The sequence below is a fragment of the Ricinus communis genome, chromosome 2, assembly GCF_019578655.1.
Source record: "Ricinus communis isolate WT05 ecotype wild-type chromosome 2, ASM1957865v1, whole genome shotgun sequence".
In the NCBI taxonomy this organism is placed as follows: Eukaryota; Viridiplantae; Streptophyta; class Magnoliopsida; order Malpighiales; family Euphorbiaceae; genus Ricinus; species Ricinus communis.
The window spans coordinates 13,231,827-13,244,404 of NC_063257.1; the positions used below are offsets into that span (position 1 = coordinate 13,231,827).

The 12,578-nt window shown below is 31.3% G+C and overlaps 1 protein-coding gene across 1 annotated transcript; it reads left to right on the forward strand.

Moving 5' to 3' along the window:
- Positions 1–225: 225 nt before the first annotated feature.
- Positions 226–3,886, forward strand: LOC8282005 (trans-cinnamate 4-monooxygenase). The gene is made up of 3 exons (XM_002523906.3): positions 226–1,159; positions 1,335–1,468; positions 3,076–3,886. Exons 1-3 carry the CDS (start codon positions 375–377, stop codon positions 3,672–3,674), a joined length of 1,518 nt encoding a protein of 505 aa, XP_002523952.1. The 5' UTR covers positions 226–374; the 3' UTR covers positions 3,675–3,886.
- The last annotated feature ends 8,692 nt before the right edge of the window (positions 3,887–12,578 follow it).

Sequence of the window (12,578 nt, forward strand, 5' to 3'; positions counted from 1 at the left end):
TTATGGAGACCAATTGGGACATTTTCGCCCACCAACCTCCCTTACCTACCCCCATTTATCAAGATCACCGCCGTCGCATCCTTTCCTCCTACCACGTCCAAAAAATTAGTAACGCCGTTTAACCAAAAATAATGATAATAAGAATAATAATCAACGCCGTCAACTCCCGCCAACTTTCATTTCCTCGCCCACTTCTCTTCCCATCTTGTTTTGCTAGAGAGCCACATGCCTCACCTAACGTGCCTATCAACCTCCAAAAGCCTCAACCTCCAGCTCCTCCTTTATAAAAGCCCCTCCTCGTTCCCTCTCTCTCTTAAAACACCATACCCACTGCTCTTCATTTCATCCTCTCTCTTGCTAGTAGCCACTTAGATATGGATCCCCTCCTTCTGGAGAAGACCCTTTTGGGCCTTTTCGCTGCTGTCATTGTTGCCATAGTCATATCCAAGTTACGCGGCAAGCGTTTCAAGCTCCCTCCGGGACCTCTGCCTGTGCCCGTGTTTGGGAACTGGCTTCAAGTTGGGGATGATCTGAACCAGCGTAACCTCGCCGACCTTGCTAAGAAATTCGGAGACATCCTGCTTCTCCGCATGGGACAGCGCAACCTCGTCGTTGTCTCCTCGCCCGACTTGGCCAAAGAGGTTTTGCACACACAGGGCGTCGAGTTCGGGTCGAGAACCCGAAACGTCGTGTTTGATATTTTCACCGGGAAAGGACAGGACATGGTGTTCACCGTCTACGGTGAACACTGGAGAAAGATGAGGAGAATCATGACTGTTCCATTCTTTACTAACAAGGTTGTCCAGCAGTACAGGTACGGATGGGAAGATGAGGCGGCGCGTGTGGTGGAGGATGTGAAGAAGAACCCAGAATCGGCTACCAATGGTATTGTGTTGAGGAGGAGGTTGCAGCTGATGATGTACAACAATATGTACAGAATCATGTTCGACAGGAGATTTGAGAGTGAGGAAGATCCTCTGTTTGTGAAACTAAGGGCTTTGAATGGCGAGAGGAGTAGGCTGGCGCAGAGCTTTGAGTATAATTATGGCGATTTCATTCCCATTTTAAGACCTTTCTTAAGAGGTTACTTGAAGATCTGTAAGGAAGTTAAGGAAAGGAGGCTGCAGCTCTTCAAGGACTACTTTGTTGATGAGAGAAAGTATGTTTTATCTTTTCCTCCTTTTAACTTATTATTTTCCTTTCTTTCAGCAAAATATCAATAAGGCAAAATGTTTTATTAGTATAAACTTAAGTCTTCTCAAATCAACATTACCTGTTAGAGAAATGAGATGGAGATTTTAATAAAATAATTGTTATTGGGTTTTGGTGAACAGGAAACTTGGAAGCACAAAGAGCATGAACAACGAAGGCTTGAAATGCGCAATTGATCATATTTTAGACGCACAGCAGAAGGGAGAGATCAATGAAGACAACGTCCTTTACATTGTTGAGAACATCAATGTTGCTGGTATGTTTTTTTGTTAATTGATTTAGTTTAACAGTAAATAATGGATAAATGTGTTCAAGTTGATGCCACACCACATTCTTGTCATTTTACTTTTCTACCCCAGGAAAATAGCCAAAAGCAGGGTATTTATGTCATTTGGAAAAGTTGTAATTATAGGAATAGGTCACTTGTGACTTGCCAGCTGCCTAGAAATCATTTTCACCAGAAATTTTAAATTTTATTTAATAACTCTAGCTTTGGCAATACCATTAATAAATACAAGTGGCAGTCTCTGTGTCCTTTTTTTTTTCTTTAATTGTGATTAATACTGCAAGTATTTCTCTTTTTTTTTTCTTATAAATTAAGTGCCACTTATTTTTATAGCCTCCTACATGGCACAATATTTTTCATTAGAATTAACTTGGGCATTTAATTTCCTTTTTCTTTTAATTTTTTTTGTTGTCTTAAGGGTTTGAGTACTCATTACTACTTCACTAGAGTATGAAGCAATTTTCCTCAGTTTGAGGATAAGCAGGTTTGTCCACATTAGTACTGCAACACACAAAGACTTTTGCTATAAGCAAAAAAAAAAAAAAAAAAAAAAAAAAAGAGAAAGGAAAATTGCTTCAAATAGTTTTAACTTTTTTCTTAAAAGAGAATTTATTTTTAGCATGATGAAACTTGAAGTCCAACACCTTATATTTAGACTAAAATACCAATTATACAGCTTACAATTTTATAATTTTCCTTTTATACAGATTCCACAATGATTAATTTTTAGGCTTTAAATTTGTGGTACGCATTCGAGTAATTAATTAAAATTAGGAAGTTATCTTACACTTTTGTCTTTCCAAATTGGTCTCCAAACTTTATATTATTTAAACATATTATATAGTTAAGTTAATCTATCTAAAAACATTTCTGATTGTATATTAATTAATTATGAAAAGTTACAAAGACTGCATTTATATATATATTACATGGGTGCCATGCCATATTTAGAAACCAAATTAATTATGTATCTTTTAAAAGAAATTTGTTAATTTCAAGGTTAAATTTGGACTTTTCAAAGTTGGCTTTCGAGCATTATCCTTACTTGCACGTTGAAGAAATTGTTTTAAAAAAATTGATATTGACCTTCTCTTTGTCAATAATGGGAGTTTGCAAGTTTATCTGTCAGCTTACCTAATAAGTCGGTTGAAAGTGCTGAATCCACCAACTATAATATGTAATAATGTCCTTTTCTAGAGATTAGGTACGAGTGTTGTAGGTGAACCAACATTTTATTTATGTTATTATTATATATATTAAGCATTGTAGGATGATTCGTCTATTACCAAGCACTTTATAAATCTTGTTTAATTTATTCTACTTAGGTTTGTAGGAGAGATCCCCTCTTACCTAACCCTTGTTCGACAATTCTAAATGATTATGATGCTATTTAAATGCTTGAGATTTAATTTAAGTAGCAAGAATTTTACTTTTAAAAAATATGAATCTCCAATAGTTTATATCTATTGGACTCTCATGTATAAAAAAATAGATATTTAATTAGTTACAGAATTTCTTACTAATCCTCAGCAGTGCAATTGTTTTTAATGTGCATAATCTTATTGTCTATGTAACAGCAATTGAGACAACGCTATGGTCAATTGAGTGGGGCATTGCTGAGCTAGTGAACCATCCTGAAATCCAGAAGAAGCTCAGGGATGAGCTCGACACCGTCCTTGGACCTGGCAACCAAATCACTGAACCTGATACCTACAAGCTTCCATACCTTCAGGCTGTTGTTAAAGAGACTCTCCGACTCAGAATGGCAATTCCTCTGCTTGTGCCTCACATGAATCTCCATGACGCTAAGCTTAGTGGGTACGACATTCCTGCCGAAAGCAAAATTTTAGTGAACGCTTGGTGGCTTGCCAACAATCCTGCAAACTGGAAAAACCCTGAAGAATTCAGGCCAGAGAGGTTCTTGGAAGAGGAATCCAAGGTTGAGGCCAATGGGAATGATTTCAGGTACCTTCCGTTCGGAGTCGGAAGAAGGAGCTGCCCTGGAATCATTCTTGCATTGCCAATCCTTGGCATTACTTTGGGACGTTTAGTACAGAATTTCGAGCTCTTGCCACCTCCTGGACAATCAAAGCTTGACACCACAGAGAAGGGTGGGCAGTTCAGCTTGCATATACTGAAGCACTCCACCATTGTTGCCAAGCCAAGATCATTTTAATTTCACACTGTTTGTTTTCTCTCTCTCCTTTTTTTTTTTGGGATGTAATGCTACTATGAGATTGTTGAAGAAAGTGAGAAATGATTTTGAATGTGGGATTGGGATGGGACAGGAGGATTATAATATATCTTATGGGTTGTGACAGTGTAAATCTATGAGCTTCAAATGATTTTAATGACTGTAATAATTAAGTCTAATATCTCTTTCATTAATTTCTTGCAACCGGTGAACAAAAAAAAAAAAAAAAAAAAAAGGTATTGATTTGGGTATGCTATGCAATACCAAACTTAAATGACAATTAGAAAAGGAAATGATTTGACTAATCCATCTGGAATGGTAGAATTTAAAAAGTATTTTTCTTTAATCATGTATATTATCTCACTACAACAAAATAGATAATGTTAATTATTTTTAAAATATTATTTTGTGGCGTTTCTTAGTTTTGCAAGTAATAAGGTGTGATATTTTGAAGGATTTGTTTAGGGTGTTTTTCTAATCCTAAACAAATTGTTCCACCGACTGCCATCTCTTTCATCATTTACTCTAAAGAAATTTTTTTTTGCCGTTCTTTTTCAAACTCTGAAAATTATTCCTTTGTGCTCATTCTTTTTTATTACTCTTTAGAAATAAAAGAGTTGAAGTAAGGTATCTCATTGAATTCTCTAATTTTATATTTGAGAGAGATAATTAATTTTTTTTTTTTGACTTTTCAGATAATCTAATCGATGATATCATTAATCATAACCTATAGTAATAATCTAATTGGTTGTAGGTGTCTTTACATCAAGTTGAATATGTAATATTTAGTAGTTAGAAAAAAAAAAAACGATCCCGGATACTCCGATATTTGATCATTTTTGCAAATCCACCTTTATTTTTAAAATTTGTCAATTTGGTCTACCATCTTTATGTATTGTATCATATCTACCCACAATCGTTTTGACGTGTGCCACTCATAATATGACATGCACACGTGGTTTATTTGTTTGACTACATGGCTTACAACTTAAAGAATCTAATTATAGCCTACAGAGTAGGTGTCTTTACATCAAGTTGAATATGTAATATTTAGTAGTTAGAAAAAGAAAAAACGATCCTAGATACTCCAACCTTTGATCATTTTTGCGAATCTACCATCATCTTTAAAATTTGTCAATTTGGTCCACCATCTTTGTGTATTGTATCATATCTACCCATAATCGTTTTGACGTGTGCCACTCATAATATGGCATGCACACGTGGCTTATTTGTTTGACTACATAGCTTACAACTTAAAGAAGCTTAAAACTTATCGTTTTATACTTAAATAAAGCGAAGGGAAAACCATCCCAACTACCATGACCTTTCACAATTTTTTCAAATATATTCTACTTAATAATTTTATCTTTTTGGTTCATCATCTTTGCGTTCTATATCAAATCTATCTAAGTTGTTTTAGGCGTATGCCTATGAGGACATGGTACGTAGATATTTCTTTTTCTTGCCAACATACATCAGTTTGTTCAAAAGGAAAATAAAAGGCAGTCGGATCCTCTAGGATAACAATGTCAAATACTAGTAAGAATGCAACTTTAGTGATTCAAGACAGACAACATGTTCTGCTAAAGCCGTCCCGTAAGTTTAAGAAGTTGTCCTAATATTACATGGTGCATATGTGTACTGTAAACAACATTGAAGCATTTATTTTTTATTTAGATTCATTGGTCAGACATATATAATGCAGACAATATTGACTCAAACAACTTTTTGTAGTATTTTATCTCATATTAATATTATTTTGTCTGAATTTATTTAATGTGATCATAGGTACATGCCTGAAACAATTTGGATAAATTTGATGTAGAATGCAAATATGATGGACCAAAAAGATAAAATTATAAGGCGAGAGTATATTTGAAAAAAATGATAAAACGTCATGGTAGTTGGGATGGTTTTACCTTTCTTTTTTTTGGGTTGATGACGGTGCATTCTATGTTGACAAGAAAAAGACACATTTGCGTGACATGTCATCAAAAGCACACGCTTAAAATAACTTTGATAGATTTGATATAGAACGCAAAGATGATGGACCAAAAAAATAAAATTATAAGGTGATGGTATATTTGAAAAAATGGTGAGAAGTCGTGGTAATTGGAATGATTTTCTTTTTAAAAAAAATTAAAAATTTTGGTGCAATTTTGAGAATGAAAAGAATATCGTCACTCATGCTTTTCTAAATATGAGTAAATGATGTTGTATATATTTATAAAAATTAATATTCTTTTAATTTTATTAAATTATTAAATATTGAATTAGCTAATTACATATAATATTTAGTTATGAATATGTTATTTTAATTTATTAAAAAAAATTATCTATTTTAAAAATCTAATTGATGGTACTAAACAACTATAAAATCTATTTATATAATTTTAATTTGTAAAAAAATCAAAAGTTATATATAAATTAACTAATAATCTAAATTACTACCAACGACATATCATCTGTTGGTCTTTCAACTTTATCACAATTTAAAGGTTTAAATGGCAACTTGGTCCCTCAACTTATTTATTAAGTCTAAATCATGCCAAAAACAACTTCTTAGCTCAATTACTCCACACGTTTGATAAACTAGTCAGTTAATCAGCCATTAAATTATTGCATGAAAAGGAGGAGCCTCTTAAATAATAAAAAAATTCAATTAAATGAATTTGTAACTAAAAAATTAAAAATGAAAATTAAAAATGTTAACAATTATTAAAAAGAAAAGATGATAACAAGGAAAACAATTTATAATTATATTTTAATATTTTTTTAATGTAATTCACTTACCCACAAAAATGTTATATTTTAATATTTTATCAAATGGTAGAGCTTGATTCCAATGGATTGTGCTTTAGTTTTTCGCCTAATAATCTGGTATGTATTTGAATTTGTTTTTTTCTGTTCCTTTTATTTAACACATTTGTTTAGATTATTGTGGGTCCATTCAAATTGGGCTTTTGTTGTTTTTGAGAAAATTGGGAGGAAATGTCAATACTATTTTGGAACATTATAAGGTGTCCCATTTTAGAACAGCAATAATAGCATTCAATTGACTAAATTTGCCTCCAAACTTGGAGTTGATAGGCAATTAACTCAAAAATTAACTTTTTTACTTTTTTACTCCCATAATTTGTTCAACCTGGCCAATTAACCCCAAATCTTACAGAATATAAGAGAGCCTAATTTACGCTCAATGAAAGCTAGCAAGCTCAAAAAATTAAAATATATGTATATAACCCACAGCGAGGGTTCGTTCATGCGACCATAGACTAGAGCCACTTTTGATTTATCCATGGTTGCACTTAAAAAAAAAAAAAAGCTATGAATAAAACTGTCTGGATTTATTCATGGTTTGTTTATTTCTTATTTTAAAAATCATATTTCGTTCAATTGGATCAAAAATAATTTAGAATTAAGAAATAAGATTTTACTTGTTTATTTTATATTTTAATATATATTTTTTTAATATGTGTTAATATTAACATACGTGTACTTATTTTTTTCCTCTCTTTCTCTCTCTTTTTCCCTCCTTTCGTTTTTCTTGTTCATCTTTTCTTTACCCTTTTCTCTCTTTCATTCTCCTTTTTCTCTTCTTCTGTTTTTCTTAACAAAACCAATCCTAAATAAAGTAGTCCAGATCTTTTTTTCCTTCATTTTTCTTTCTTTTAAGAAACCAAATCTAAAGTCCTAAATAAAGTAAATTCCTTAAATTTATAGTATAAAATTTAAAATAAAGTAATTATCCTGCTTAGATTTTTTCCATTAAAAAAAAAGTTTGTTAACAATTAGTTAAGGATGGCTTCTTCATTATATAAATTCTTAAAAGCATGAGGTGTTAGTTTCATATGTAAAGATACACATTTCAATTTTACTACACTCAAGTGAAGATTTATTTGCAATTGACTGCTAGACTAGTTGGGTGGCTCTTGGACAATAATACTAATATGTACTTTTAAAATGTATATCTTTTATATGATGAAATTTGAACTGGTGCATGTTTTTACATGAATATAGAGTTTATTCTTAATTATTTTTGCTTTCTTTACATAAAAAAAAAAAAAGGAAAAGAAAAAAGCATTTTGCTTTTTAAATAGAAAAGAAAAAGAAAAGAAATTCTTATATTTATATTGTATATAATTTCAGTACCCTGCTAATTTTTAAATTTTTTTTCAATGTATGTACTTTTCACGCACTTGATTTTGTGAAAAATATGAGCAAATTGGCTAAATTAAACAAATTATGAGGTAAATTGATCAAAAAATTAATTTTTGGATCAATTGCCTCTTGACTTCAAATTCGGGGATAAATTGACCTTTAAACCCACTCTAATCTGTCCCATTATGTATTTATTTATTCAAAATTGTCAAATACCGACTTTCTATACCAAATATTTTCTTATCGATACATACAATATTTTTATTCCGACAATGTAATATTATTTTTTAAACTAATTTCGTAATTTATCTGTGTCCAAATAATTTAGTAACACCACTAACTACAATGGTTAAGAGGTAAAAATGAAACTTTCCTCAAATTTAAACCTAATGCTATAAAGTTTGAAACTACTTAATTACAACATTTCCATTATAGTGCCTGTTGAAACCACAAAAATACCACATCCGTATACATATATAGTGAAAAAGGTGTTATAAATTTATCATTTCCTTTATTTGTGTTTTTCATTATCAAATTTTAACAATTCGATGGCTTGAAATTAGAAGTACGAGAATTTAGAAGAGAGTTTCATCAACTCATATAGTTCAATGCAAATCAATATTGTAGATCGGATTGCATTTACTTTTCTTCATCTTTATGGATTGAATTTGATTGACAGATTTCCAATTTATGAATCATGGATTGAAAATTGAATATCATACTAAATCAATACTAAACCGACCCAGTTGAATTTCAATATTAAATCCATACCAAACCCTCCATGATAGATTTAAATTATTTCAGTTGTGAGTCTTTTTTTTTTTTCTTTCTAATTACCTCATTGGCTAGATTTACACTACAAAACATGACTATATATTTTTTATATGTCTAAGTTAGTTTGCCATGAGGTCAATCTCTTAAAAAATTATAAGGCCACTTATTATATAGACTAATTATCAATATAAAATAATAAAAGTAAATCTAAATACTTTAAACCAGTATTTTTGAGATAATAACCAAACAATAAATATGCAATGCAAATACTTATAATTTAAAACTATATGCTAAAGATAGTATTTAGCCTAGCCAATTACTTAGTAATCCATTTGTTTTACTTTAACCTAGATCTAATGAATGAGACGGTGATGAGCATTTTTCTTTAGCTACTCAAACGAATGATGCAACTAAAGTTTTTTTTTATACCAATATAGATTGAAGTAAAGATGGTGTCTCTAATATATTCAACCTAAATATTTTCATAATAATTAATATTATTAAATTAATATGATGGTTAACTAATAATAATAACTGAAACTAATAAAGATATGAAGGTAAAGAAATCATTCATTAAATAAATAAATAATAAAGTTCATACATAAGTAAAAAGGCTAAATTAAACACCTATGAAAATTAGTCTAATATATTTAACACAATGATCGTGGTATTAAATAGAAAGACATAAAAATAAGAAAATAAAAGCTCCCTTGATATTCAGAATCCTTCAAATAGGAAGATGATTGGTCCCCACTCTCCACTTCTTTAAAAACTTCTTAGATTTTAAAAGAACAATAAAAACTAAAACTAAAATGTTTATGGAAGAGCTATAGAGAAATAATGGCGGATAGATGCGGATGAGAGATGTAGCAGAGAGCATATAAGAAAAACCTCTCCTCTCCTTTTAGAACTAGATTTGTAGAGATATATGTATAGAGAAGAGTCCTCCCTCAAGATACAACTTCTAAGAGTTATCTTTTATAACTCTTAACTTATCGTAAATAAAATAAATAATTATTAATGGTCAATAATTACAAAAGACTAAATTAATCCCCTTGGACCTTGTATAATTCGGCTAGGCCTGTGCTTAGCCAGCCCACGCATCTTAGTCTTGAGTCTTAATACAAACAAGTCAAACTAAGCTTATTTTGAGTATTTCTTTTTATATTTTTCTCTCTTGGCTAATATTACTTAAAATTAGACAATAAAGTTTAAGAGAGGTAAAAGTACATATTTTCACCATATTATATATAAAAATATATCATTAAAGTTCTAAAATATCCTAGATAATTATATATAGTTTAAACCTATCAATTTTTTACGGCTACTTGATTCACAGATTCATTATTCATAGAATAGACTTGTTTATATTAAACCTTATTTAATACAAATATCTTAATTCTTAATATTATTAATTTTTATTTTTATACTCTTATGTTTAGAAGAATAGCTTAACTAATAAGATAAATTATTAAAATAATAATATTACCTGGACACCATTTACTCCATATATAAAATTATATTTCCCGAGTAGTTCTTACTCCAAGCGACATTATCAAATCTCATAAGCCAACACTAGTGTTTTTTATGGAGACACTTATTCACTCAAAGAAGGTTGAAGAGTGGGTAAAATGCCCCGCTGGTATCAAACCTTAGCTACTTATATCCGTTTGGTACCAAAGCTTCAATTTGTTTCATTTTAGTACCCCTCGTATTTTTCTGTTACTTCCGCCAGTACTAATGAGGATTCCTACAATTATTTGATGATGTGGCTGCCGGATTTACAGAAGACCACAGACCTGTTGCCACATATGTTGCTGACTCCTTTATTTTATCCTAGTCAGCAAATAAATAATCTCTCATCCCTAAACAAATAACCCTAAATCAGAAATACTTCCAATTTCGAACCCTAGTTTTTAGTATTCCCAATTATTCTATGTTCCTCTTGCTCTCATAATCGATTTTGAAGCTTCCTTGTACTTTACCTTGTCAGAAAAATGGAGCAGAAAGCAGCTGAAAGTATGCTTAACCTGGAGGAATATTCTTTTGGAGTTGAGGATTCTATCTGTGCATGTGGAATGCCTGCAAAAATGTTCGTCTCTCGAACTAAAAGGAAGGTCAGTCACAAGTTTTGGGGATGCTCATTTTTAGTAAGTATAAGAGAGCTTTCCTTAGTTTACATTGATATATTTTTGGTTGTAATGAAGGTTTGTTCTTGTACATGTTCTTCAATTGTCATTTTTTAAGTGACACTAAGTATGGGTTAATGAGAGGTCACTTGTAATATTGCGAGAGTTAAGTTAAGAATAGATACTGGTGAATCTAACATTACAAGTGAGCTGTTGAATAAGCATAAGAATGAAGTTATTTTGCTAAATCCAAAGCTGAAAAAAAATAAATGAAGAAAAAAGGAGCATGAAGCACAGTAGGCACCTGTATAAGCTTAGGCTTTATGCTGTGGTTGAGATTCTGATTTAGAAGATGTACTTTTGTTTGCTTAATTTGAAGATGTACTTTGGATAGGTGGTGGGGTGTATTTTGAAAATAGAGATGGTGGTGGGGTGTATTTTTTGAACACAGTAGTTTTTATAACTACTGTTACTTATGTATTTTGATGATGAATGAATAAAATGAAGCTCATTTGACTTTCTTTATAGATTTATGTGGTTTCTTCATAGATTTCTTTCATTTGATTTTTTCTATGGTTTTTTATTTGAATGCTATGATAAATAAGCACAACAAATTGTTATATAAAGCAAGCTAGGAAACAGACAAATTGAGTGATAATTTAACAATAAGCAACAACATGTTGTCATTTAAATAACTGAGGTTGTTGATTACTTTAAATAATTAATTGTTTGAACAAAAAGTGTATGGATATTGAATTCCTGTGTATATGAACCCTACATCCAAGGCTGTCAAAAGCCATTACAAAACAATTTCTCAAAGGACCACATGTTAGGTCCACACATATATTAACAACACAACAACCAAAACAAATATTATTAATTAGGGTTTTAAAAATAGAAAACAATTGTTTGTTAGGTCTTCTTCATCTAAGTCTTCTTTCCAATCCTAATTCCTTTGTTCTCTGCATTTCTTAGAGGCACCCAAGCTCTTTTCTTTGTTGAAATACTTCCATCAATCTTTTATTTTTCTTTGTCTTGAAGCTTTATTGTTGTGCCAACTCCTTTCTTACTTATTGCAGCACTTCCTTCAGTCCCAACCTCTTTGCTCAACAACCTTGAGGGTTTGAAAGTCTTTTTTCCTTTAGCTTCAGTTGCTGGCTTTTTTGCATTTCCTCCTTTCTGTGTCTGTGAAAGTCTTCTAATGCCCAAATCTGGTGGTAGCTCACTCATTAGATCAATAATGCTCTTAGTCTTCTTGGTGGTAGTTCTTGAAGGTGATGTGATAGACTATAAATGTGATTTCCACTATGAAGCATAATCCTGGAAATCAACTAAATGAGCTGGTATGCCAAGCTCAACTGCAGCTGTTTTTGCTTGTGTTGATGATGGTGTTACATTGAATAATTATATAACTAGTTTACATTACCGAACTAAATATTAGAGATGAAGGATTATTTACCTGAGATAATGGTATTAATGGTGACAAATTATCAAATATTGAAGCTGTCCCTAAAGGAGCTGTGCCTGTAGGAGCTCCATGGTCATCTTTATTATCAAGTTTGTCAATATCAAATACATTTGAAGTTGGGTGATCATCTTCATATGTTTCAAACACATTTGAAGCTCTGTGATAATCTTCATGTGTATTAAAACAAGTGCAGCAGCACTTTTCACATGTAAGTATAACTCACGAGGTTGGTAAACCAGAAAAAAATTCTTACAGGCAATATATTAGTAGCTTACGTTCCGTGCACTACTTTCACCATTAGATCCCTTTTTCTTTTGCTATTTTTTTATCTTCCTCATCACCTAGTATAAAATT

What these genes read in the sequence shown, in the direction of transcription:
- LOC8282005 (XM_002523906.3), top strand. Translation starts at nt 375, where the DNA reads ATGGATCCCCTCCTTCTGGAGAAGACCCTTTTGGGCCTTTTCGCTGCT. An exon ending in TACTTTGTTGATGAGAGAAA is followed by an intron (nt 1,160 to 1,334) that starts GTATGTTTTATC and finishes TTTGGTGAACAG; the next exon opens with GAAACTTGGAAGCACAAAGA. An exon ending in TGAGAACATCAATGTTGCTG is followed by an intron (nt 1,469 to 3,075) that starts GTATGTTTTTTT and finishes TCTATGTAACAG; the next exon opens with CAATTGAGACAACGCTATGG.